The 27,230-nt window shown below is 49.5% G+C and overlaps 1 protein-coding gene across 2 annotated transcripts in view; it reads right to left on the bottom strand.

Moving 5' to 3' along the window:
• Positions 1 to 19,300: 19,300 nt before the first annotated feature.
• LOC140398132 (coatomer subunit delta) overlaps positions 19,301 to 27,230 on the bottom strand; it is a 43,534-nt gene continuing 35,604 nt past the window's right edge. For both annotated transcript variants that reach the window (XM_072486399.1, XM_072486400.1), the window contains 4 exons: positions 24,730 to 24,877; positions 22,350 to 22,458; positions 21,540 to 21,744; positions 19,301 to 20,006 (listed from right to left, as the gene is read on the bottom strand). In XM_072486399.1, coding sequence (XP_072342500.1) covers positions 19,917 to 20,006; positions 21,540 to 21,744; positions 22,350 to 22,458; positions 24,730 to 24,877 — 552 coding nt within the window. In that variant the 3' untranslated portion in view covers positions 19,301 to 19,916. The remainder of the gene's footprint in view (positions 20,007 to 21,539; positions 21,745 to 22,349; positions 22,459 to 24,729; positions 24,878 to 27,230) is intronic.

Here is a 27,230-nt window from a genome sequence, read left to right as displayed (position 1 = left end):
GTAGCTCTCGCGGCCACCCTTAACCAAGCGGGCAGACCCGTGGCCTTTTTCTCCCGGACCCTCCACGCCTCAGAAATCCGCCACTCTTCAGTAGAAAAGGAAGCCCAAGCCATAGTGGAAGCTGTGCGACATTGGAGGCATTACCTGGCCGGCAGGAGATTCACTCTCCTCACTGACCAACGCTCGGTAGCCTTCATGTTCGATAATGCACAGCGGGGCAAAATCAAAAACGACAAAATCTTAAGGTGGAGGATCGAGCTCTCCACCTTCAACTATGAGATTTTGTATCGTCCCGGAAAGCTGAACGAGCCGTCCGATGCCCTATCCCGCGGCACATGTGCCAATGCACAAATTAACCGCCTCCAAACCCTCCACGAGGACCTCTGCCACCCGGGGGTCACTCGGTTTTACCACTTCATCAAGTCCCGCAATCTCCCATACTCTTTAGAGGAGGTCCGTACAGTCACAAGGGACTGCCACATCTGCGCGGAATGCAAGCCGCATTTTTTTCAGGCCGGATGGAGTGCACCTGATTAAGGCTTCCCGCCCCTTTGAACGCCTCAGTCTCGATTTCAAAGGGCCCCTCCCCTCCACCGACCGCAACGCATATTTTCTTAATGTGGTGGACGAATACTCCCGCTTCCCTTTTGCCATTCCCTGCTCTGACATGACCGCGGCCACAGTCACTAAAGCCCTGAACAGCATCTTCACACTGTTCGGTTACCCCGCATACGTCCACAGCGACAGGGGGTCCTCTTTCATGAGTGACGAGCTGCGCCAGTTCCTGCTCAGCAAGGGCATAGCCTCAAGCAGGACGACCAGCTACAACCCCCGGGGGAACGGGCAAGTAGAGAGGGAGAACGGCACGGTCTGGAAGGCCGCCCTACTGGCCCTACGGTCCAGGGACCTCCCAGTTTCACGGTGGCAGGAGGTCCTCCCGGACGCTCTCCACTCCATCCGGTCATTATTATGTACGAGCACTAATCAAACGCCTCACGAGTGTCTCCTTGTCTTCCCTAGGAGGTCCTCCTCTGGAACGTCGCTGCCGACCTAGCTGGCGGCCCCATCTTGCTCCGAAAGCATGTGCGGGCACATAAGGCGGACCCGTTGGTCGAAATGGTTCACCTCCTCCACGCGAACCCCCAGTACGCCTACGTGGAGTACCCCGACGGCCGACAGGACACGGTCTCCCTGCGGGATCTGGCGCCCACCGGCAACACGCACCCCCTCCCGACACCATCAACCCAACCCCCCCCTTCCTGCCACCACCGCACCCCGCGACCGCCCCCTTCCCAGGAGGATCGGTTCCCCTCCCCTCAGCACCGACCAAGAATAAAGCCCAAGCTGAAACCGTAAGGCTCCTGGAGGCGACAACACCGGTACAAGCACCACCACCACCAGGGCCGAGGCGATCGACACAGACGACCAGACCACCCGACCGACTCGTGGCGTCGATCTAAAACTAAGTATGGACTTTTCACAAGAACATTTTGCTTTTCTTCCTATACCCTCTGTAAATAGTTGCAACAGGACAAAATTGTACAATACTGTACTACCATGTGAATGTTTTTTTTCCTCCCAGGACCAGCCCTGTAAACCCTTACCACCATACGAAGCATCACCCCGCCGGGTTCATTTTTGACAAGGGGTGAATGTGGTAGTATGTATTGGGGGTCATGTGGGACTGGAAGCCCTAATGTCATTGGCTGACAGATCCCGGGTCCTGGTTGGCCGTTGACCTCTAGCTCCGCCCTGAAGGCGGAGTATAAGAAGCCGGAGTCTTCCCCCACAGGCCAGTTTACTATCGAGCTGCAGGGGAACAGACACGCTTAATAAAGCCTCATCGACTTCACTCTATTCGTCTCACGGAGTCTTTGTGCGCTACACCCCCCAATTGGGCGTCATCGGGGATTTTCCGCCCTGTCGCCGAACGCGATTCCAGCCCAGTGAATGTTTAAGTTGAAAATTAAATGAAAATCACTTATTGTCACAAGTAGGCTTGAAATGAAGTTACTGTGAAAAGCCCCTAGTCGTCAAGATGGCCTTTCATCAGAACTATTACCTACTCCTTGTTTTGATAACAAGAATTTTCCCCAAAGAAATCACAGACTCAAGAGTAGCTTTAATGCGTTGCTTTTCCCATGTGCTCACTGTTGCTTCTTATGTGGATTCCTGCAGAGCTGCCAGAAAGCTGGCAAACGAAGAAACAGTCCCCATTAGTTACCTCTGACACATCAAAACATTACAGGTGCTTTGCTTTGCAGGGGCTGCATTTAAGGAGCGGTCGCTCACTAGACAGCTCCAGCCAGGACCCTTGTTTTTGAGTCTGTTTAGCCCGGGTTTTGGGGGAATTCTTACAGAAGAACATAGTTATTTGATGAGACAGAGTACCTATGCCAAACCAATGCCGGAAAAAGGAGGTAAAAAGCCCGTGGAAGGTAACTCATCGACCGATTCGGAGGCATCGCGCAGCTTCTCCATGGAGGAAATTCTCCGATAACAGCAGACATGCTCTCTAGTGGCATTGCAGAACAAGAGGTTGGAGGCCAAAGTCAACAATATCGAGCATCGTTCAAGGAGTCAGAACCTCAGAATCGTGAGGTTGCTAGAGGGGAGGGCGCGAATCCCACTGCATATCTTTGACAGATGTTTTGGAAAATGATGGGTGGGGGTATGGTCTTGCATCCCCTCCGGAGTTGGACAGGGCCCATTGGACACTTCATCAGGAGCCATGGCCGAACGACCTATGTTGTCATTGCTCGCTTTTATAGCTTCTAGGAGAAGGAGCGGGTCCTGACGTAGGCCAAGGAACATTGAGACTGGAAGTGGGAGGGTAATCCTGTTAGAATCGATTGAGACGTTGTAGCTGAACTGGTGAGGAAGCAGGTGGCCTTTAACAAGGTTAAGGCCGCCTTATACAAGGAGGGGGTTGGGATGGGGTGGGATATCCGGCGATGCTGCGTGGCTTGGAAAGAGAGTTGGGGTATCCTGGGCGGGATGCTCCAATAATGGGGCTGTGTCCCCACTTCAGCGCCAAAACGCAGGTGTTTCACTCTGGACTTTCTTGCCCTGCCAGCAGTAAATTCATCGAGCTAACGGAAGTGGAGTAAGGGGGGGAGCTGCAGCTGTCGAGCCAGATTCACTTGATTCAATGAGTTTAGCTTCTGTGTGGGGTAGGGTCTTGGGCGAAGGAGATTTTGGTCCTTTGCATGGTTTCAAAATGTATATTTATACATATGTATATATAAATTAATATTTGGGTGAGGTGTTTTGGGTAGGGGAGACGGGTTAGTTTGCCCACGGTGACTATGGGATTTTCTTTGTTTCACTTTGAGGGTGGGATTGGTGACTATCTTGGGTGGACCTTGGGCCTGTATTTTTCCAACAGTTACTTGATAATCCCTTGCGGTGAAAATGACTGACTCTGGGATGAAGGGGGTGGGAGGTCCCCAATTCGGTTGGTGCCGATTTTAATTAACAAACGGGTTCTTTTATCTGCCACTAAGACCGTGGTCAGTGGGACTTTGGCAGGTATGTTGGTGGTATTGTAAATGTCTAGGTGCCAAATTGGGATGACGAGGCATTTGTTAGGAGACAATTGGCTTCCATTCCTGATCTGAACACACACAACTGTCTTTTCGTCCAGACAGTCTTCGTTAAGTGTCAGCAACTATCGGCTAATATACGGCAGCTGTTCAATAGCGTCATTTCCTGTTTCTGAACCAGAAGTAATGTGTCCATGGACGTTGAGAAGGCTTTCATGAGGGTGGAGTGGCAGAACCTTTCCGAGGTTATTGAGAAATGTTTTCTTGGACAGACGCTCATCTCGTGGGTTTGGCTACTGTATGGGGCCCCTACGGCCAGTGTACACACCAACGCTTCGAGCACGGGTATCTGTTATTGAGTAAGGGTACAAGGCAGGGGCGTCCACGGTCTCCATTCCTGTCTGCATTGGCGATTGAGCCTTTGGCCATAATGCTGTGATAGTACAAAGAACAAAGAAATGTACAGCACAGGAACAGGCCCTTCGGCCCTCCAAGCCCGTGCCGACCATGCTGCCCGACTAAACTACAATCTTCTACATTTCCTAGGTCCGTAGCCCTCTATTCCCATCCTATTCATGTATTTGTCAAGATGCCCCTTAAATGTCAGTATCGTCCCTGCTTCCACCACCTCCTCCGGTAGCGAGTTCCAGGCACCCACTACCCTCTGTGTAAAGAACTTGCCTCATACATCTACTCTAAACCATGCCCCTCTCACCTTAAACCTATGCCCCCTAGTAATTGACCCCTCTACCCCGGGGAAAAGCCTCTGACTATCCACTCTGTCTATGCCCCTCATAATTTTGTAGACCTCTATCAGGTCGCCCCTCAACCTCCGTCGTTCCAGTGAGAACAAACCAAGTTTATTCAACCGCTCCTCATAGCTGATGCCCTCCATACTAGGCAACATTCTGGTAAATCTCTTCTGCACCCTCTCTAAAGCCTCCACATCCTTCTGGTAGTGTGGCGACCAGAATTGAACACTATACTCCAAGTGTGGCCTAACTAAGGTTCTATACAGCTGCAACATGACTTGCCAATTCTTATACTCAATGCCCCGGCCAATGAAGGCAAGCATGCCGTATGCTTTCTTGACTACCTTCTCCACCTGTGTTGCCCCTTTCAGTGACCTGTGGACCTGTACTCCTAGATCTCTCTGACTTTCAATACTCTTGAGGGTTCTACCATTCACTGTATATTCCCTACCTGCATTAGACCTTCCAAAATGCATTACCTCACATTTGTCCGGATTAAACTCCATCTGCCATCTCTCCACCCAAGTCTCCAAACAATCTAAATCCTGCTGTATCCTCTGACAGTCCTCGTCGCTATCCGCAATTCCACTAACCTTTGTGTCGTCTGCAAACTTACTAATCAGACCAGTTACATTTTCCTCCAAATCATTTATATATACTACAAACAGCAAAGGTCCCAACACTGATCCCTGCGGAACACCACTGGTCACAGCCCTCCAATTAGAAAAGCATCCTTCCATTGCTACTCTCTGCCTTCTATGACCTAGCCAGTTCTGTATCCACCTTGCCAGCTCACCCCTGATCCCGTGTGACTTCACCTTTTGTACTAGTCTACCATGAGGGACCTTGTCAAAGGCCTTACTGAAGTCCATATAAACAACATCCACTGCCATACCTGCATCAATCATCTTTGTGACCTCCTCGAAAAACTCTATCAAGTTAGTGAGACACGACCTCCCCTACACAAAACCATGCTGCCTCTCACTAATACGTCCATTTGCTTCCAAATGGGAGTAGATCCTGTCTCGAAGAATTCTCTCCAGTAATTTCCCTACCACTGAAGTAAGGCTCACCGGCCTGTAGTTCCCTGGATTATCCTTGCTACCCTTCTTAAACAGAGGAACAACATTGGCTATTCTCCAGTCCTCAGGGACATCACCTGAAGACAGTGAGGATCCAAATATTTCTGTCAAGGCCTCAGCAATTTCCTCTCCAGCCTCCTTCAGTATTCTGAGGTAGATCCCATCAGGCCCTGGGGACTTATCTACCTTAATATTTTTTAAGACGCCCAACACCTTGTCTTTTTGGATCTCAATGTGACCCAGGCTATCTACACACCCTTCTCCAGACTCAACATTTTGCATACAAAATGATCAGGGGGTTGGATAGGGTGGACAGTGAGAGCCTTCTCCCGCGGATGGATATGGCTGGCACGAGGGGACATAACTTTAAACTGAGGGGTAATAGATATAGGACAGAGGTCAGAGGTAGGTTCTTTACGCAAAGAGTAGTGAGGCCGTGGAATGCCCTACCTGCTACAGTAGTGAACTCGCCAACATTGAGGGCATTTAAAAGTTTATTGGATAAACATATGGATGATAATGGCATAGTGTAGGTTAGATGGCTTTTGTTTCGGTGCAACATCGTGGGCCGAAGGGCCTGTACTGCACTGTATTGTTCTATGTTCTATGTTCTATAACATCTACCAATTCCTTCTCTTTGGTGAATACTGATGCAAAGTATTCATTTTGTACCTCGCCCATTTCCTCTGGTTCCACACATAGATTCCCTTGCCTATCCTTCAGTGGGCCAACCCTTTCCCTGGCTACCCTCTTGCTTTTTATGTATGTGTAAAAAGCCTTGGGATTTTCCTTAACCCTATTTGCCAATTACTTTTCATGACCCCTTCTAGCCCTCCTGACTCCTTGCTTAAGTTCCTTCCTACTTTCCTTATATTCCACACAGGCTTTGTCTGTTCCCAGCCTTTTAGCCCTGGCAAATGCCTCCTTTTTCTTTTTGACGAGGCCTACAATATCTCTCGTTATCCAAGGTTCCCGAAAATTGCTGTATTTATCCTTCTTCCTCACAGGAACATGAATTCCTTTCAACTGACACTTGAAAGCCTCCCACATGTCAGATATTGATTTACCCTCAAACATCCGCCCCCAATCTAGGTTCTTCAGTTCCCTCCTAATATTGTTATAATTAGCCTTCACCCAATTTAGCACATTCACCCTCGGACCACTCTTATCCTTAAAACTTACTGAATTGTGGTCACTGTTCCCGAAATGCTCCCCTACTGAAACTTCTACCACCTGGCCGGGCTCATTCCCCAATACCAGGTCCAGTACCACCCCTTCTCTAGTTGGACTGTCTACATATTGTTTTAAGAAGCCCTCCTGGATGCTCCTTACAAACTCCGCCCCGTCTAAGCCCCTGGCACTAAATGAGTCCCAGTCAATATTGGGGAAGTTGAAGTCTCCCATCACCACAACCCTGTTGTTTTTACTCTTTTCCAAAATCTGTCTACCTACCTGCTCCTCTAGATCTGTCATTCAGTAAATCTTTCAGTAAATAGAGGGGGATGGCGGGGGAGGTGGTGGGGGCGGGGGAGGTTACAGTCGGGGGAGAACACAGGGTGACCATATATATGCCAATGACCTGCTTCTGTATATTATGGATCCAGTCTCCTCTATGGATGAAATAACGAAGCTATTGAGGAGGTTTGGCTCCTTTTCAGGGTACAAACTGAACCTGGAGATGAGTGAATACTTTCCACTTAATTCCCCTGGGAGGGGAGCCAATTTTGGGGGGGGGGGTTTACCTTTCGATTTTCCAGAGGTATCTGGGTGGCCCATGATTGGCCCTCGCTCCATAGATTGAATTACGCTGGTCTGGTGAGCCGGGTGAGATCTGACTTACGGGAGTGGCTTAACGTCCCTCTGTCCTTCAGGCAGGATCCAGTCGATAAAAGTGAATATCCTGCCAAGGATTTATTTCTTTATCAATGTATCTCTATATCTTTTTTTGCTAGGGTTATTAGATTATTAGTCTCCTTCATGTTAGTGGGCGGGTAAGACTTCAAGAATCCATAGGGCTTTCCTTCAGAAAGACCAGCAGTCGGGGGTGTCTACCCAATCTGCTCTCTTACTATTGGGTGGCCAATATCCAGAAGGTACTGGAGTGGATTGAACTCCATATGGGGACAAATAGAGGCGGGCTCTCATAGGGGCTCAAGTTTCAGGGCTATGGCCCAGCTTCCTTCTCTCCGGTGAAGTATTCTTCAAACCCGGTGATGGTGTCCACTCTAAGGTTATGGAGGCAATTTACGCAGCATCATAAATTGAGTTCCATCTCATTGCTGACCCCTTGTGGAAACCACCTATTTGTACCATCGAGCCTGGACACAGCGTTCAGGTAGTGGGCAGGAAAGGGCCTTTGAGGATTTGTTGTGGAAGGACGGTTTACCAGTTTGGAGGAACTATCAATGAAGTCTCAACTCTCAGGGGTGAACTTGTGCCGTTACTTCCAAACATGTGATTTTGTCCATAAGAATCTCCCGACATTTCTCTTGGATCCATAACCCTCCTTATTGAAGAGGATCCTAACGTTAGCAGGGTCTGATGGAGGGAGAATTTCAGGTATCCATGGACAAATCCGGTCAACGAGGTAACCCCGCTGGATGAGGTGCGAGTAAAATGGGAGGGGGAACTGGGACCTACTTTAGACGAGGATGAGTGGTGTGAGCCCTTCACAGGGTGAACTCCATGTCCTTCTGTGCACAACTCACGCAAACACTAGGAGAATGTACAAACTGGATAGTCAGAGGCTTTTCCCCAGGGTAGAGGGGCCAATTACGAGCGGCAAGGTTTAGAGGAGATGTACGAGGCAAGCTTTTTACACAGAGGGTAGTGGGTGCCTGGAACTCGCTGCCAGAGGAGGTGGTGGAAGCAGGGACGATAGTGACATTTAAGGGGCATCTTGACAAATACATGAATAGGATGGGAATAGAGGGATACGGACCCAGGAAGTGTCGAAGATTTTAGTTTAGACGGGCAGCATGGTCGGCGCGGGCTTGGAGGGCCGAAGGGCCTGGTCCTGTGCTGAACGTTTCTTTGTTCTTTGTCCACACGGACAGTGACCCAAAGCCGGGCTAAAATCTGGGTCCTCGGCGCCGTGAGACAGCAATGCTATCCATCTGTCAGCAATTCTTAACACTGATCCTTTGGTGGCTATTTTGGGTTATTGTACTCGCTGGGGTTGCAGACGGGGGCGAAGACAGATATTCTAACCTTTGCCTCATTAACAGCCCGGATGCAAGTTCAGCTGGGGATGGAAATCTCCTACTGCCCTCGGTTTCGTTGGATGATTCATGGAGTTTCCGAAGCAGAAGAAGGTCAGGTTCACCGTCTGGGGGTTGGTTGAGAAGTTCCACCTGAAGTGCCAGCCATTCATTTCCTACTTCAAAGAATTAGTCACCACCAGCTGTTATGGGGGGTGGGGGGGGGGGGGGGGGGGGGGGCTGCTAACCATCTGCTAATGCTCGCATTCCTAGCATTGTCTGGCATCTTTGAATTTGTCTATATATGTGTTTCTGGAACAGACCTCTTCATTCACCTGAGGAAGGAGCAGCACTCCGAAAGCTAGTGACATCGAAACAAACCTGTTGGACTTCAACCTGGTGTTGTAAGACTTCTTACTGTGCTCACCCCAGTCCAACGGCGGCATCTCCACATCATGGCTACAATTGTCATAACCAGTGTGCAACTTTGGGTGGTGCTGCTGATCGCCAACTCAGCAGGATTCTTCGGGAGGCAGTTGGGAAGGCAAAGACTAGGGCATCGGCCCCCTTCCCCATAAAGAGTTCTGGCTACTCTGGTACCCCGAAGATTGCCACTTTTGGTCTTGGCTCCACCCTCACCCTACAACCTTGGACATTGCCTCAAAGAAGGCTGTAGAGAACTCGACATGGACATCCCAGGACATGTTGGTGTGGTTGGCCAGGCCTCCCTGGCACTGTTCACAGTTAGGTGCATTCGGTGCACCACCTTTAGCTGCATCAGGCTTAGCCTTGCACATGTGGAGGTGGAATTTGCTCTGTTCAGTGCTTCGCTCCAGAGTCCCCACCCTATTTCTATCCCTAGTTCTTCCTCTGACTTTTCCCTTGTCTCATCCAACGGAGACCATGCCTCCTCTTCTTTTTTAATAAACATTTTACTGAGGTATTTCTTTGGCATTGTAACAGCAAGATAAACCATGTACAAAAAATATTAACATAGTGCAAATACTGCCTCCCTCTCCCACAGGTCCCACCATTACTTAACGCCCTACTCTACGCTAACCTACCCCCCCCCCCCACCCCCCCTCCCCCGCTTTCTGCTGACGATTAATTATCTGCGAAGAAGTCGATGAACGGTTGCCACCTCCGGGCGAACCCTAATAGTGAGGCTCTCATGGCAAACTTAATTTTCTCCAGGCAGAGAAAGCCAGCCATGCCCGATAGCCAGGTCTCCGATTTTGGGGGCTTCGGGTCTCTCCATGCTAGTAATATCCGCCTCCGAGCTACCAGGGGAGCAAAGGCCAGAACATCTGCCTCTTTCTCAACCTGGATTCCCGGATCCTGCGACACCCCGAAAATCGCCACATCTGGACTCAATGCCACCCTTGTATTTAATACAGCAAACCCCTGCCAAAATCCCTTCAGCTTTGGACATGCAGAGCATGCCTCCTCTAACAGTTGTTCATACAGGTCCCCGCAGTTCCCCCTCCCGAAGCCGCCTGTGTCCAATAGCCCCTCTACCACTGAGTGTTCTGGAGTCCGTGGGTAAGTTGTCATTTCCTTATGGAGGAAATCTTTGATTTGTATTTGCCATAGTTCGTTCCCTTTGGGTAGTTGAAACCTCTCTCGGTCAGTTGATCCAGCGACGCTAGTCTATCATCCATGTAAAAGTCACTGTCAATGTCCACCGTCCTGTCTCCACATTTTAAAGGTGCCGTCCATTGTGGCCGGCTCAAACCCGTGGTTGTTGCAGATGGGGGCCATGGTGGACATTTTGGTCAGGCTGAAGTGTTGCCTTAGCTGTTCCATGTCCGGAGAGTGGCTATTACCACTGGGCTTGTTGAGTGCTTGGCTGGCGGGGATGGCAGCACTGCTGTGGCAAGTGTTCGGAAGGACATCCCTAACCAGGAGCTCTCCTCCACCCTTACCCATTCTGCTTCTGGCTCCCATACCCATCCCCTCACTCGTCCTGCTATGGTCACCCAGTGGTAGAGGTGCAAGTTTGGGGGGGGCCAGACCTCCCATGCTTCTTTTTCTTTGCAGGACCTTTTTGGGAATCTTTGGATTCTTTCTCCCCCCTATCCCTCCCCAACACTCCACACAAATGCCATGATAATTTTGTCTAGAAAGGCCCTGGCGTATGGATCTGAACAGGAAGCGGAACCTGGGCAGTACATTCATCTTGATCATCGGCACCCTCCCCAGCAGCAAGAGTGGGAGTGCTTCCCATCTCTGCAGGTCCTTCTTTACTTCCTCCACCAGATTGTCAGGTTCCATTTGTGAATCTTTGTAAAGGCAAATTGGATTCCCAGAGAGCGGAATTTGTTTTGGGCTTGTTTGAATGGCAGTTCCTCCAGCTCTGCTCCCCTCCGTTGAGGGTTCACCGGGAAGATTTCTCTCTTGCTCAGGTTGGGTTTGTAGCCCGAGAAGGCCCCAACCTCTTTCAGGAGTTCCATGATTCCCTCTATGCTGCTTTGGTGGTCCGAGATGTAGAGGAGCAGGTCATCTGCATAAAGTGAGACTCTATAGTGCTCTCTGTCCCCTCTCTGATCTCCTTCCAAGTTTTCGCCGTTCTGAGGGCGATCACCAGTGTTGCGATTGCCAGGGCGAATGGAAGCGGGGACAGTGGGCACCCCTACCTTGTGCCCCTGTGCAGCTGGAAGTATTTAGAGCTGGCGGCATTAGTCCGCACGCTCACCACGGGAATGCTGTACAGAAGTTTCACCCAGGCGTTGAACCCCGCTCCAAGCCCAAACAGTTCCAGTACCTTTATGAGGTACTTCCATTCGACTCTGTCGAAGGCCTTTTCTGTGCCCAGGGAGATGATCACCTCTGGTGTTCTCTCTCTGGATGGGGTCATTATCACGTTCAGCAGGTGCCTGATGTTCGATGTTAGCTGCCTACCCTTAACAAGGCCCGTCCGGTCCTCTGCAACCACCTCTTGTATGCAGTTCTCCAGTCGCCTGGTCAGGATCTTGGCAAGAATCTTTGCGTCTATGTTGAGCAGCAAGATGGATCTATAGGACCCGTATTCGGTCGGGTATGTCTTTCTTGGGTATAAATGAGATTGAGGCTTGTGCTAGCGTTTGGGGCAGAGTGCCCCTTGCTAGGGAGTCTGTCAACATCTCCCGCAAGTGCAGGGCCAGTGCTGCTGTGAATTTTTTGTAGAAGTCCGCCGGGAATCCATCTGGTCCCGGCACCTTCCCCGCCTGCAGAGTTAAGGCGCTCCATGGTTTCTCGCAGCTCTCATGGTGCTTCCAGCCCCCATTTCATATGTCCCCCCATGACTGGCATTCCAGTCCGTCAAAAAACGTCTTCATCCTCGAGTCCCCTTCGGGGGGGGGGCGGGGCTCAGAGGTGTACAGCCCCCGGTAGAAGGCCTCAAATGCTTTGTTGACCTTTTCCGGCTCAACTACCAATTCTGCCGTTGTTGTCCCTAATTTGTGATATTTCCCTCGTGGCTGCCAGCTTTCTCAGCTGGTGAGCCAGCAGGCGGTTGGCTTTGTCTCAGTGTTCGTAAAAGTTCTTCTCGTGTCTGGCGGGGTTGGTGCACTGTCTTCCTAGTGGAGAGCAGGTCAAAGTCCATTTGTAGCTTTTTCTTCTCGGCCAGGAGCTCTGCGCTCAGGCCATGGGAGTACCGGTGGTCGACCGCCATTATGGAGTCGACTAGTTGTTGCCTCGTCACCCTCTCCTGCTCGTCTCTGCGCGCTTTATAAACGATAATCTCACCCCTGACCACTACTGTCAGCGCCTCACAGGGCGTGGAGGGTGAGACTTCAGCATTCTGATTATTGGCAATATACCCTGTATTATTCTTTCGCAAAAAGCCTCGTCGGCAAGGCGAGCTGTGTCCAACCTCCATGGGGCACGTTGGGCATGGCCCGTCTCCAACCTCCGGAGTATAAAAATCTTGAGGGGGACTTCCGGTTGCGGCTATGCCGAGCTAAGTCGCACGTTCGGCAGCTCCCGCTAAAGACTGACTTTTGGGCTCTTTTTCGGGCCCGTAACGGCGCTTGTTCGACGTTTCACGGTGTGGGAAGGGGACAGCAACATTCCCCCGATATGGATTGGTCCAGGAGTGGGGCGATTAAAAAAGTGGCATTGAAGCAAAGAAAGGTGCGAGGGAGGAGGACCAAGATGGCGGTGGGCGGAGACCAGGCAGCGTGGAGGCAGTGGGCGCAAGAGCAGCAGGAGCTTCTCCAGCGCTGTTTTAAGGAACTGAAAGCAGAGCTGCTGGAGCCGATGAAGACTTCAATCGATAAGCTGCTGGAGATCCAGACGGCCCAAGGGGTGGCGATCCGGGAGATCCGGCAGAAGGCCTCTGAGAACGAGGACGAGATCCTGGGCCTGGCGGTGAAGGTGGAGGCGCACGAGGCGCTCCACAAGAAATGGCAGGCGAGGTTCGAGGAGATGGAGAATCGGTCGAGGCGGAAAAACCTGCGGATCCTGGGTCTCCCGGAGGGGATGGAGGGATCAGACGTGGGGGCCTACGTGGTCACCATGCTGAATTCGCTGATGGGAGCGGGGGCCTTTCAGGGGCCCTTGGAGCAGGATGGGGCCCACCGAGTGCTGGCGAGGAGGCCCAAGCCCAGCTAGCCGCCGCGGGCGGTGCTGATGCGGTTCCACCGGTTTGCTGATCGAGAGTGTGTGTTAAGGTGGGCCAAGAAGGAGCGGAGCAGCAGGTGGGAGAACGCGGAGGTCCAGATCTACCAGGATTGGAGCGCGGAGGTGGCGATGAAGAGGGCCGGGTACAACCGGGCGAAGGCAGTGCTGCACAGGAAAGGGGTGAAGTTCTGTATGCTGCAGCCGGTCTGTGGGTCACCTATAAGGATCGACGCCATTATTTTGAGTCCCCGGAGGAGGCGTGGGCCTTTGTTCAGGCCGAAAAACTGGACTCAGACGAAGGGTCGGGGAAGAGGGGTCGCGATGGAGGGATGGTAGGGGGATTGTTGGGTTGTGTTTCGAGGGGGGGGGTTCTTTGTTTTTTGGGGGTTGATTGGGCATTGTTTTGATTAGGTCCGCCGGGTGGGCTCTTGAGGGGGGGGTAGGTAAACTGCTTGGGGGTTAATGGTCGGTGGGAGAAGATGGAGCCCCACGGCGCACGGGGGGGGGGGGGGGCTGAGTTGGGGGTAGTGGGACCAGGCCTGGAAAGGGAGCTGCGTCAGGGCAGGCGGGGCCGGGCGAGTGGAAAGCACGGGCTTTTCCCCGCGCTTAGAGCTGAAGGGGGGGGGGGGGGGGGGGGAGAAGACCGGGTTGCTGCTGGAGTTGGTAGAGGAGGTTGGGGCGGGGGTCTGCCGCTGTGGGGAACGGGTCGTGCGGGGGGCACAGGCACGTGGCTGGCCTAGGAAGGGCTTTGGCTAGTCGGCGGGGGAGGGGGGTGAGTAGCCCCCTGATCCGGCTGATAACCTGGAATATAAGGGGACTTAATGGGCCGGTCAAGCGGGCCCGGGTGTTCGCGCACCTGAAGGGGCTGAAGGCGGATGTGGCCAAGCTTCAGGAGACGCACCTGAGGGTGGCGGATCAGGTAAGGTTGAGAAAGGGGTGGGTAGGGCAGGTGTTTCATTCGGGTTTGGATGCAAAAAATCGGGGGGTGGCGATCTTGGTGGGGAAGAGAGAGTCGTTCGAGGCGTCGAGCATTGTGGCAGACAATGGCGGTAGGTATGTGATGGTAAGTGGCAAGCTGCAGGGGGAGCGGGTGATGTTGGTCAATGTATATGCCCCAAATTGGGACGATGCGGGGTTCATGCGGCGTATGCTGGGACAGATTCCAGACCTGGAGACAGGGGGCCTGATAATGGGGGGGATTTGAACACGGTGCTGGACCCGGCCCTGGATCGCTCTCGGTCTAGGACGGGCAGGAGGCCGGCGGCGGCCAAGGTGCTGAGGGGGTTCATGGACCAGATGGGAGGGGTGGACCCATGGAGGTTTGCGAGGCCGGGGCCCAGGCAATTTTCATTCTTCTCCCATGTCCACAAGGCCTACTCCCGGATTGACTTTTTTGTCATGAGCAGGGCGCTGATTCCGAGGGTGGGGGATACGGAGTACTCGGCGATAGCCATTTCTGATCACGCTCCGCACTGGGTGGACCTCGAGCTGGGGGAGGAGAGGGACCAGCGCCCGCTGTGGCACCTACAGGTGGGGTTGCTGGCGGACGAGGAGGTGAGCGGGCGGGTCCGGCAGTGTATAGAGAGGTACCTGGAGGCTAATGACAATGGGGAGGTGCAAGTAGGGGTGGTCTGGGAGGCGCGGGTCAGAGGAGAGCTGATCTCCATTAGGGCACACAAGGAGAGGGGGGAGAGGAGAGTGAGGAAAAGGTTGGTGGGGGAGATGGTGAGGGTGGATAGGAGGTACGCGGAGGCCCCGGAGGAGGGATTGCTTAGGGAGCGGCGTAGCCTCCAGGCGGAGTTCGATTTGTTGACCACCAGGAAGGCGGAGGCGCAGTGGAGGAAGGCGCAGGGGGCGGTATACAAATACGGAGAAAAGGCGAGCCGGATGCTGACGTACCAGCTTCGGAAGCGAGAGGCAGCTAGGGAGATCGGGGGTTAGGGATGGAGGAGGGAGCACGGAGCGAAGTGCAGTGGGAATCAATGGGGTCTTCAGGGACTTCTGCAAGGAACTGTACCAGTCTGAGCCCCCACTGGAAGAGGGAGGGATGGGCCGCTTCCTGGACCGGCTGAGGTTTCCGAGGGTGGAGGAGGGGCAGGTGGCGAGGTTGGGGGCACCGGTAGGGTTGGAGGAGTTGGTCAAAGGGATAGGGAACATGCAGGCGGGGAAGGCACCGGGGCCGGATGGGTTCCCGGTTGAGTTTTACAAGAAGTATGCGGACCTGTTGGGCCCGCTGTTGGTAAGGACATTCAACGAGGCAGGGGAAGGGGGGGCATTGCCCCCGACGATGTCTAGAACGCTGATTTCCCTGATCCTGAAGCGGGACAAGGATCCCCTACAGTGTGGGTCATATAGGCCGATCTCACTCTTAAATGTAGATGCAAAGTTGCTGGCAAAGATTTTGGCCTGAGGATAGAGGACTGTGTGCCACAGGTCATACACGAGGATCAGACAGGGTTTGTGAAAGGGAGACAGTTGAATACTAATGTACGGAGGCTCTTGAATGTAATAACGATGCCGGCGATGGAAGGGGAGGCGGAGATAGTGGCGGCGATGGATGCAGAGAAGGCCTTTGATAGGGTGAAGTGGGGGAACCTGCGGGAGGTGTTGAAAAGGTTCGGGGAGGGGTTCGTCAGGCGAGTGAGGCTGCTATATGAGGTCCCGGTGGCGAGTGTGGCCACGAACAGAAGGCTAGAGTATTTCCAGCTACACCGGGGGACGAGGCAGGGGTGTCCCCTGTCGCCCCTGCTCTTTGCCCTGGCGATTGAACCCCTGGCCATGGCGTTGAGTCGAGGAACTGGAGGGGGCTGGTGCGGGGTGGGGAGGAGCATTGGGTGTCGCTCTCTGCGGATGATTTGCTGCTATATGTGGCGGACCCGGTGGGGGAATGCAGGAGGTGATGAGGATCCTTAGGGAGTTTGGAGATTTCTCCGGGTACAAGCTTAATATGGGGGAAGAGCGAGTTGTTCGTAGTGCACCCAGGGGACCAGGAGAGGGGGATTGGTGAGCTCCCGCTAAAAAGGGCGGAGAGGAGTTTCAGGTACCTGGGGGTCCAGGTGGCCCTACATAAACTTCACGAGGCTGGTGGAGCAGATGGAGGAGTTTAAGAGATGGGACCTGCTGCCACTCTCCCTGGCGGGTAGGGTGCAGTCAGTTAAAATGACGGTGCTCCCGAGGTTTTTGTTCCTGTTCCAATGCCTCCCCATCCTGATCCCTAGGGCCTTCTTCAGGCAGGTTAACAGGAGCGTTATGGGGTTTGTGTGGGCGCAGAAGACCCAGAGGGTGAGAAGGGTGTTCCTGGAGCGGTGCAAGGATGGGGGGAGTTGGCGCTGCCTAACGTCTGTGGGTATTATTGGGCTGCCAACGTGGCGATGGTGCGTAAGTGGGTGATGGAGGGGGATGAGGTGGCATGGAAGAGGCTGGAGATGGCGTCCTGTGTGGGCACGAGCCTGGAGACGCTGGTGAGGGCGCCACTGCCGCTTCCTCCAACGAGGTATACCACGAGCCCGGTGGTGGCAGCTACCCTCAAAAGTTTGGGGCAATGGAGACGACTGGGGGAGGTGGGGGCCTCAGTGTGGTCCCCGATTCGGGGGAACCACAGGTTTGTCCCGGGGAGGATGGACGGAGGGTTTCTGAGCTGGCACAGGGTAGGTATTAGAAGGATGGAGGACCTGTTTGTGGACAGGAAGTTCGCGAGCCTGGGTGAGCTGGAGGAGACGTTTGGGCTCCCCAAGGGGAACACCTTTAGATATATGCAGGTAAGGGCGTTTGTTCGGCAGCAGGTGGTGGAGTTCCCACTGTTGCCGCCACGCAGGGTCCAGGACAGGGTGCTGTCGGGGGGGGGGGGGGGTGTGTTGGAGAGGGGAGGACCTCGGCAACGTATCAGGTGATGTAGGAGGAGGCGGCCTCGGTGGAGGAGCTAAAGGGTAAGTGGGAGGAGTTGGGCGAGATTGACGAGGGGAAGTGGGTGGATGCCCTGGGGAGGGTGAACTCTTCCTCCTCTTGCGCGAGGCTCAGCCTCATACAATTTAAGGTGCTCACATGACCGGGGCAAGAATAAGCCGGTTCTTTGGGGGCGAGGACAGGTGTTAGGTGCTCAGGGAGCCCAGCAAATCACACCCACATGTTCTGGGCTTGCCCAGCGCTGGAGGACTCTTGGAAGGGTGTAGCGAGGACGGTATCGAGGGTGGTAGGTTCCAGGGTCAAGCCGGGCTGGGGGCTCGCAATATTTGGGGTGGCAGAGGAGCCGGGAGTGCAGGAGGCGAAAGAGGCCGGTATTCTGGCCTTTGCGTCCCTGGTAGCCCGGCGAAGGATTCTTCTTCAGTGGAAAGATACGAGGCCTTCAAGCATGGAATCCTGGATTAGCGATATGGCGGGGTTTATTAAATTGGAGAGGGTGAAATTTGCCTTAAGGGGATCGGTGCAAGGGTTCTTCAGGCGGTGGCAGCCGTTCCTAGACTTCCTGGCAGAACGTTAGAAGATGGTCAGCAGCAGCAACCCGGGGGGGGGTTCGTTCTTCTTGAGGGGGGGGTGTATTTTTGCCTTTGTGTTGATGAAGGCTGTTACTTTATTATTTATGTATATGGGGAGGGGGGGGGGGGGGGGTTCTTTTCTTTCTGTATTCTGTCGTTGATATTTTGTGAAAATTTGAATAAAAATTATTTTTTAAAAAAAATCTTGAGGGGAAAACCAACGCGGAAGGCAGAAAAATAGTACACATTTTGAAGGGATGCAGGGAATCCCCCGGTTAAAACATGCTGACCGTTGATATTAAAGGTGACGTACCAGTTCCTTTTAATACAGCATGTTTCTGCTTTGGCATTAACGATTTTATATCAAAAAATGTGACCCACAGATTCAACAGACCAGGTGGCCACATTCCGATCGATATCCACTTTCCCTCCCTATCCCACTGAGGCATTCTCTATGTGTGCGACAGCTAAATAAAATTAGAAAATGCTGGAAAACCTGAGCAGGTCTGGCAGCATTTGTGGAGAAACGGAGGTAGAGTCCATATGACTCTCTTTCAAAGCTAAAGGGAGGGAGAAATGTGTCGGATTTCACACTGTGAGAAGGGGGTGGAGCAGTTGAAGCACAATGGGAGGCCAAGAATTTGACAAAGGCACCATGGACACAAGACAAAGGAAGCGTTAATGGTGTAGTGTGAAAAACATAAGCTACTGATAGTGGCATAAACGCAAGAAAACACAATGTGTTATAAACACTGTAAAGAATGCTGGCAGCAATTGTAAATATCTATGTAACATTGTGTATAATTCTTATCACTAAACGTTAAAAATCTCAATAAGAATACTTTTAGGAGATAAAGTATGAGTTAAGGGGGTCACAGCAAGGGGGGTTTGAGAAAAGGTGGGGGATGTTTGTGACCATGTTTGAGGAGCTGTTCGTCGCAGGGGGAGGGGTGAAAGAGAGGGGAAATGTGTACAGACTGTATAGTTGATTGTTGGGAAGTATGTTTCCCGGGGTGTTTATTTGCTGTAACCTGTTTTGATACACGTTTGTATGAAAATACATTTGTTTTAAAAAGAATTCTTTTAGGAAAAAAAAATGTCTGATTCACACTAATGTAAGGAAATGTAATACTGGGATTACTGTCACAGACGCAGCGGCAACTGGTGATACTTGGTGTTGGTGTTGTTGTTTTGGTATTATTCTGCAGAGTTCTAATATTAAGTGCAAAAATTCCAATAAAATATTTTCCAAAAAAACTGTTAATGGCGGAACAAGGGTTCTGTGAAAGGAAGACTTAACAAGTGGGACAAAAAAAGAATGGATTATAAGGTCACGATGGAACAGACAGTTCATGATCTTAAGTTGTTGAACTCAAGTCCTGAAGGCTGCGACGTGCAGAATCTGATTTAGTTAACTCAGTTTCTCTCTGCACAGATACTGGCAGCATTTTCTGTCTTTCTTTTAGATTTCCAGCATCAATCAGCAGTATTTTGATTTTATTTTTGAGTGATTGCCAAACCGGCCCACAGCGCCCCCCCCCCCCCCCCCCCCCCCACACACACACACAAAGATAATGTAACTCCACAGATGTCACCGAGACCATCCCTAAAACCACCATTTACCGGTAGGAGGGAACGCAAAGCAAGTTATTTTGGTTTTATAATATACTTTTAATCATTTTTTAAAGATTACACTTTTTTTTGTTAAATCTTTTTACACTGGAATGTTGTCATATTCCCTCTTATACACTTTACAGGGTTACAAAATGTCTGCTTCGATCATCTTTCATCCAAATCAAAGAGAAAAAGAAAAAAAAATGTCACTTTTACGTTGGAAACTAACTCAACAAAAGGGCTAAAACGATAATTACAGCCAAGGAGGCAATATGCTAGGGAACAGGTGCAGTAGCTGAAATACATGACACTGTAGGTGCTACCAAACGTCATTCCCCGTCTCACCCACCCATTCCTTCCCCCCCCACCCCGCGTCCCCCCCCTCAAAACAAAGACAAGTGTTTATACTTGTTGGTTAATTAAAATATTAATATCAAACTCCTCTTTCAGATCTGAGAATAGTCGGCAGGTTTGAATGACAGATAATAAACCACATTGTTGTCTAGGCGTTCTGAATCTTTTCACATACACAAAACACTGTGCAATTATATTTTTGAAGTTCATGGTCTTCGATCTTGTGTGCAGCTCGGCGACGTCTGTTCTCGCGACTTCTGGATATCTGTTGTGCATTGATTTTTTTTTGCTATTTTTACAGTATTTCGTATTTTTCAACCAGTAACATGGTTTCCATGGAGTACCTCACGGGGCTGTTACTGTCGACGTGATTGATTCCGATCACCTGGGGACGAAGGGGGAGAAAAAAGTATGTTTTTACTTTTCCTCCAGTCTCCCAGAAGAGGGTAGTTTCATGGTTATTTCACTTCTGTGTGCAAGGCTAGAAAAAGGACTGCATGCACGTGGCAAAGAGATATCAGCTGAATCAGAACCCGTCTACAATGAAGAGAGTCAGTCCAGAGATTAGCAGATTTTAATCCTCTATATCTGTAGAACCACAGAATAAGTTGTTACCATCTTAAACACTCTGCCAGTTACTTGAAATATTTGGTTTTAAGTTTATTGTTGTTAGGTCATCAATATATTAGTGTTTATTTTGATGCTTCCTTACGCTTTTTCTTTTGTGAATGTATACTTGCTGAAAATTTGCATGTTGGAGATTGGAAAGACTGTCCCACATTTACACCGAACATTTTTTTCCAAGGCCAACTGCTTGCTCACTAAATATTAGATCTGCATCATCTCAGATAAAAGAATTGAGAACACTTCTTCTGCATAAACTCAACACATGGAAATCCAATAATTATAATCTTTTATTGTCACAAGTATGAAGTTACTGTGAAAATCCCCTAGTTGCCACATTCCAGCACCTGTTCGGGTAAGCAGGTACTGGAATTGAACCCGCTGCTGGCCTTGTTCTGCATTACAAACCAGCTGTCTAGCCCACTGATCTAAACCGGCCCATCAAGGCTGCATTTATGTAGCACCTTCCACAGAGCAAATCTCAAGGCACTTCATAAAGTGTGCTATTAAACAAAATTGGACACGGAGCTACAAAGATATTAGGACAGATGCCCAAAACATTTGGCCTAAGACGTGGTTTTTAAGAATGGTTGGAAGAAGGCAAGAGAGGTGAAGAAACAGGTATAAAGGCGGCAATAAAGGTCAAGAAATGGGGAGATTTGGGGAAAGAATTCCAAAGTTATGGGGTGCCAATGGAGGAACAATTACAGGGGCTGGTTTAGCACACTGGGCTAATTCGCTGGCTTTTAAAGCAGACCAAGGCAGGCCAGCTGCACGGTTCAATTCCCATACCAGCCTCCCCGAACAGGCGCCGGAATGTGATGACTAGGGGCTTTTCACAGTAACTTCATTTGAAGCCTACCTGTGACAATAAGCGATTTTCATTTCATTTCAACTGGTGGAGAGCAGAAGGACCAGAGGAGCTTGGAGAAATGCTAGGTAGAAGGTCAGAGAGAGGTTTGAAAACAAGGATATTGCTGGAATGGGAGCAAATACAGGTGAGTGAGTACAGAAGTGATATATGAATGGGACGGTGCGAGTTAAGATATGGGCAACAAAGCTTTGGATCAGCTGGAGTTAGCTGGAGTCAGCTGGTGGAAGACCGATCACGACTGAGTTGCAAGTCTAAAGGTACCAAAGGCACAAGAGTCGGGCAACGTCACAAGAGGCGGAAGTAGCAATCTTGGCGATGGTGCGATGTGTACCATGAGCTCACCTTTGTGTCAAAAAGAACAAATCAAATACACATGAAGCCTGACCGGACTGGCTATGTTTTATGGATGGGAGTACATACCTGTATATTGCAGTAGTTCCTTTTGGACACAAAGGACACAGTGACTGGAAAGAAATCATTGGGCTGTCCTGCTATACTGAACTCCAGACTGCCAGTTTTATTTTTGGCATCGATGACTGGTAGGTTCCACTCGAGAATGTTTTTCCTGCTGTCGTGGCGATACTCACCATCGAGTTCACCAATTAATGGGGCGCCAACACCAGCCCTAGGAACAACAGAATACGACGGTCAGTATAGGAGGACCTGGCAAACATCCATTCATAGCATTACTGCTGTTTCAAGCAATTCTAGATTGCTTGCTTGGAAACTTTTTTTAAAACTCTCCCTGAAATAAATTCCATTCATTATGCAATTTCTTGGACACCAAGCATAGCTCTATTCCTGAAGAGAAAACCATTTAAATAGGAAAGTACTGAAATAAAATACTGCAGATACTGAAATAATAACTCAGCATGCTGGAAATCGGGGATGAAAACTCATCCACCTAAAACATGAATTCAGTTTCTTTCTCCACAGTTTGCTGCCTGATTTGCTGAACATTTCCAGCATATTCTGTTTTTAAATCGGGATGTAGGAGAGTACAAGACCAGAAAAGGCTACCAGGGACCCGATGACCGTTTCAAAATGTTAAAAGCACGATGCTGTATATTATTGCATCATTCAGCTGCCATGGCTCTCCAGTCAAGACAGGTTAGGTTGACATGGAGAAACAGAGTGCTGCCTCTTGCAGCATCAGCATCAGGAGGGAAGGGGGAATAATCAGAAGAGACCAGAGAAAAGTATAACGCATTTCAAGTTACAAAAACTTACGGAACAGGAATGGTGATGGTTACATCGTTTAGTTCCAGAGTGCTCTCCTGTAGCTCGTACTCAATATTTACATCGCAGCCAGTGGCACTCTCCGAAGGCCAGCAGTTAACTAAATTGGAAACAAAAGAGTAATGAAATCACTCGGGAAACAACAACCATCACTGAACTTTAAATTGTGGTTTTCTTAGGAAAAGAGAACCAGGATGGCCATTCAGCCCCTCAAAGTCTTACAGCCCAGAAGTGAGCCATTCGGCCTGCGCCAGCTCTCCCCTGCCAAATAAAAAGTGGTTATGGGCACAAGAAAACCCTAGCACATTGACAGGCAATGTCCACACCTCCTACTGAGTTTGTTAGGGCATCAATCAAAGCCCCAGAAGCAGTGTGGCTTGACAGTTGAACAGTTCTGCGCAATAAGACACACCCAATGAACAACCAGACACTTGAAAGCCAAGAGCGACGGTCCCTAATTTTACCTCCCAGAATGCTCTTGCAGAGTTACCGCATGACACGGCACATTTAAAACTCCCCTAGGTGCTCGACACGAGCATTGGCAAAAATATTTGACAGAGTCATGTCAAAGATATAGGACAGGTGTTACGATCCAGGCTGATGTTATTACTGAAGGGGACGATCCCAGAATGGAACCCAAGCTCAAACAAATTCACAACTTTTAATTGTTTTAAATAAAACACGGAGGAACAGTCACAATTAGAATTAATTAGTTTTAAAAGAAGAAAAATGTATGAAACATGAAAAAAATTGGCTAATATCCCTTTATCCCACCCCCCCAGCTTAAAATTACACATAGGTTTTAAGATTAACACTGATTACAAAGTGGGGCAGCACGGTAGCACAAGTGGATAGCACTGTGGCTTCACAGCGCCAGGGTCCCAGGTTCGATTCCCGGCTGGGTCACTGTCTGTGCGGAGTCTGCACGTTCTCCCCGTGTGTGCGTGGGTTTCCTCCGGGTGCTCCGGTTTCCTCCCACAGTCCAAAGACGTGCAGGTTAGGTGGATTGGCTGTGATAAATTGCCCTTAGTGACCAAAAAGGTTAGGAGGGGTTATGGGGATAGGGTGGAAGTGAGGACTTAAGTGGGTCGGTGCAGACTCGATGGGCCGAATGGCCTCCTTCTGCACTGTATGTTCTATGTTCTACATCTGAAACTACAATGGTCTCATTAACACACAAAATCACTTTTAAGTACACAGGATGACTGTGGTAAGACACACTCCACTCTGAACCCAAGTGAATGTCTGTGGATTACTCCTGAATCCCCCCAACCCAGATGATTCTTATACTGTGAGCCACCTTGTCTCACCTCCACGCGAATGATTTCAAATTCCACTTTCAAATCTTCTTTTAAATTATGCTCTCCCTCTGCTGCTTCCATCCATGTTTTGTTTTCTGGTTTACACCTCTCCCTTCAGGTTTCCTTTGTCTTAAAGACTTTCGCACAAACTCCAAGGTCCAGTTATCAATTTCCACAATTATTTCAAATAATGTCTCCCATACTGTAGTAATTTCTCACGAGCCTCCACACTACTGCAAATATCTTTCTGCTCTCTCACGATCCAAAGCCTTTTCAACTCTGTGACTTCACTGAACAGTAATCTGTTCTGGTTCCCAATTGCCTCTGTTCCATCAACTCCAGACTTCATGGAAACTTCTCTTCATTTCTCCAGTTTCCTTAGGTTTCCAGCATCTGTTTTCTTAATCATTACTCCATAGTATGGCTTTTGTTTTGGCAAAACTGAGAAAGATGTTCCCATTTCAGGCTTCTAAAACCAACTGCTTCTAGTAGAGCTGTGAGAGCTACCTTATCTCTCACTACCTTTCTCTATCAGCAACCAAATTAGCTAAACTAAAACTTAAAAGCTTCACGACCTTACAAGGCCCCAGTTGCTAAGCAACCACTGCTGGTTTATTTAGTCTTCGCGCCGTAGCCCTTTCAAACACAATAGAATTATAATTGGAATCTAAACCATCCCCCACAGATACAAACACCGTTGTCCAGCATGAATCTAACTACAGGTTTTACCCTTCCAGGCACAGAAACATCAAATTAAACCCACTTAGAACTATACCTTATTTCTAACGCTCGCCAATACAAATATAACTTCCTTAAAACCACTTTTATTTTCCTAACACAGGCCACCAAAGGCTTGAAGAGGTAGGTTGTAAGAAGCACCTTAAGAGGAGAAGTAGAGGATTAGCGAGGGAATTCCAAAGCTCAGAGCTGAGGCAGATGAAGGCATAGCCACCAACCCTGGAGCGAGGAAAACCTGGAGCGAGGAAAACTGGGGATGCACAAGACGCAACGTATCACAACACAATGCATGCCACAGCATCTTTACTGAGACAATTTCTGGAAATACTTACTGGAGAGGGGGATAAAGGCGTCATCGTTGGTTTGCAACCTCCACTTCAGGACCCCAACGTCGTTATTCAGTGGGAAGGATTTCTCTGGGTTCTTTAGCCCAATCAAAGAGTCTGTTGTGAAAAGTTTCTTATCCACGTTTGGATGAGTCTGGAAATAAAGACACAACAAACGAGGGTTCAGCCTGTAACTAAATAGTGTGGTCATCTCATTCCCAGTTCCGAGCTTTTGCAGCTTGAGATGTGCTTATTTTTCTAGTTTTCACTCGCATGCACATGGTGTAGGGTTGAATACATTAGTATGGATAAAAGATTGGTTGGCTAACAGGAAGGAGTAGAGATAAATGGATCTTTTTCAGATTGGCAGGCTGTATCAACTGGGGGGGGGGATCAGTGCTGGGTCCTCAACGTTTTACAATCTATACCCATGACACGGATGAAAGAGCCGAATGCAAGGTCGCTAAATTTGCCGTTACACCAAGAGGACGTAGCGAGTCTGCAAAGGGATATAGGTAGGTTAAGCAAATGAGCCAAAAATTTGGAAGATGGAGTAAAATGTGGGTAAACGTGAACTTATTCACTTTGGCTGGATGAAAAGAGAAGCAGCATAATAAAAACAACATACTACGGATGTTAGAATCTGAAACTAAAACAGATGCTGGAAAAACTCCGACCTGGCAGCACATGTGGAGCAAGAAAACCTCACTCCACAGATGCTGCCAGACCTGCTGAGGTTTCCCCGCATTTTCTATTTCTATTGCAGAAAAACAGTATACTATTTAAAACGGAGAAAGATGGCAGAACTCAGCGGTACAGAGGGATCTAGGTGACCCGTTACATGAATCACAACAAAGTCAGTATATGTAGGTACAGCAAGTGATTAGGAAGGCACATGAAATATAAAATGAGATATTTTGCTACAGTTGCACAGGGCGTTGAAGGCCACATCTCGAGCACTGGGTACAGTTTTAGTCTCCTCACTTTAAAAAGGATATAATTGCTTTCGAAGCACAAGGTTCACTAGGCTTATTCCTGGGATGAATGGACCTATACTCACTGGAGCTTTGAAGAATGAGGTGATCTTATTGTAATACAAGGGGATTTGATCGGCTGGATACCCAGAGAATGTTTCCTCTTGTGGAGGAGACTAAAACTAAGAGACACACTAAGAGGCAAGGGTCTCGGGTGTGTGGAATTATTTTCGCTGGAAAGTAGTGGAAGCTGGATAATTGGAATTTATTCAAAGTTAAGTTAGACAGATTTTTTTTGTCAGGAAAGGGAGTCAAAGGTTCTGGGGTCAGACAGGAAGGTGGAGCTGAGAGCACTACCAGATCAGCCATGATCTTATTGAATGGTGGCGCAGGCTCGAAGGGCCAAATGGCCTACTCCTATGTTCCTAGATCAGAGGTCAGAGCAACATTTAGGTACATAGAACAGTAGCATAAAAGGACATAACAGAGGCTGCTTTACTGGGACTAGTGAGCCAAGGGTTCAAATCCCAACCGAACAGTTGAGCAATTTAAATTCATTGAATTAATAAATCTGGAATAAAAAAGTTAGTATCAGCAATAAATTCATAAGATATAGGAGCCGAATTAAGCCATTCGGCCCATCGAGTCTGCCCCGCCATTCTATCATGGCTGATATGATCCGCATCTGCTACCTACAATGCTACAGACCAAGAGCTGGATTGCGAAATCAGTCAGAGCATCACCTCCCTAGAACACATGACCTCGGACCAGAAAACGGCAATTTAGCCTCCCGAGCCGAACACCCTCAATGTGATCGTGGCTAATCCCATCCTGGCCTCAACTCCACCGTCCTGCCCGTTCTCCATAACCCTTCAACCCATTACCAATTAAAAATCTGTCTAACTCCTCAAATTTACTCACTGTCCCAGCATCCACCGCACTCTGGAGTAGCGAATTCCAGAGATTCATAATCCTTTGGGAGACATAGATTTTCCTCAAATCTGTTTTAAATTTGCTACCTCTTATTCTAAGATTATGACCTCTCGTTTTAGAATGCCACACGAGAGGAAGCATCAGTTCCACGTCTACTTTATCCATACCTTTTAGCATCTTGTATACCTCAATTAGATCTCCCCTCATTCTTCTAAACTCTAGGGAGCATAGGCATAAACTGCTCAATCTCTCCTCATATGACAAGAGAGACAATAGTGACCAGGAAACTATTTTTTACTTTTGTATGAACCTATCTGCTTCACTAGTGCCCTTTCGGAAAGATGTCTGTCGGTCTGCTCCATGTGATTCCAGACTCTCAGCAATGTGGTTAACACTCAACTACTCTTTGAAATTGCCGAGCAAGACACCTTCTTTGTCAAATAGGGGCCAATTAGGATGGTCACTGCTCTTATTTGTAACCCTCACATGCCATGAACTTAAAAAAGGCTCAGAATTAAATTAGTCAAAATTGGTATTAAACCATGCAGTCCAAGAAAATCATGTATCTACTCAGTCACGGTTTTAATCACTGAGCCAAGT

The sequence above is a fragment of the Scyliorhinus torazame genome, chromosome 21, assembly GCF_047496885.1.
Source record: "Scyliorhinus torazame isolate Kashiwa2021f chromosome 21, sScyTor2.1, whole genome shotgun sequence".
Taxonomy (NCBI): Eukaryota; Metazoa; Chordata; class Chondrichthyes; order Carcharhiniformes; family Scyliorhinidae; genus Scyliorhinus; species Scyliorhinus torazame.
This window is presented reverse-complemented; position numbering and strand designations above follow the sequence as displayed.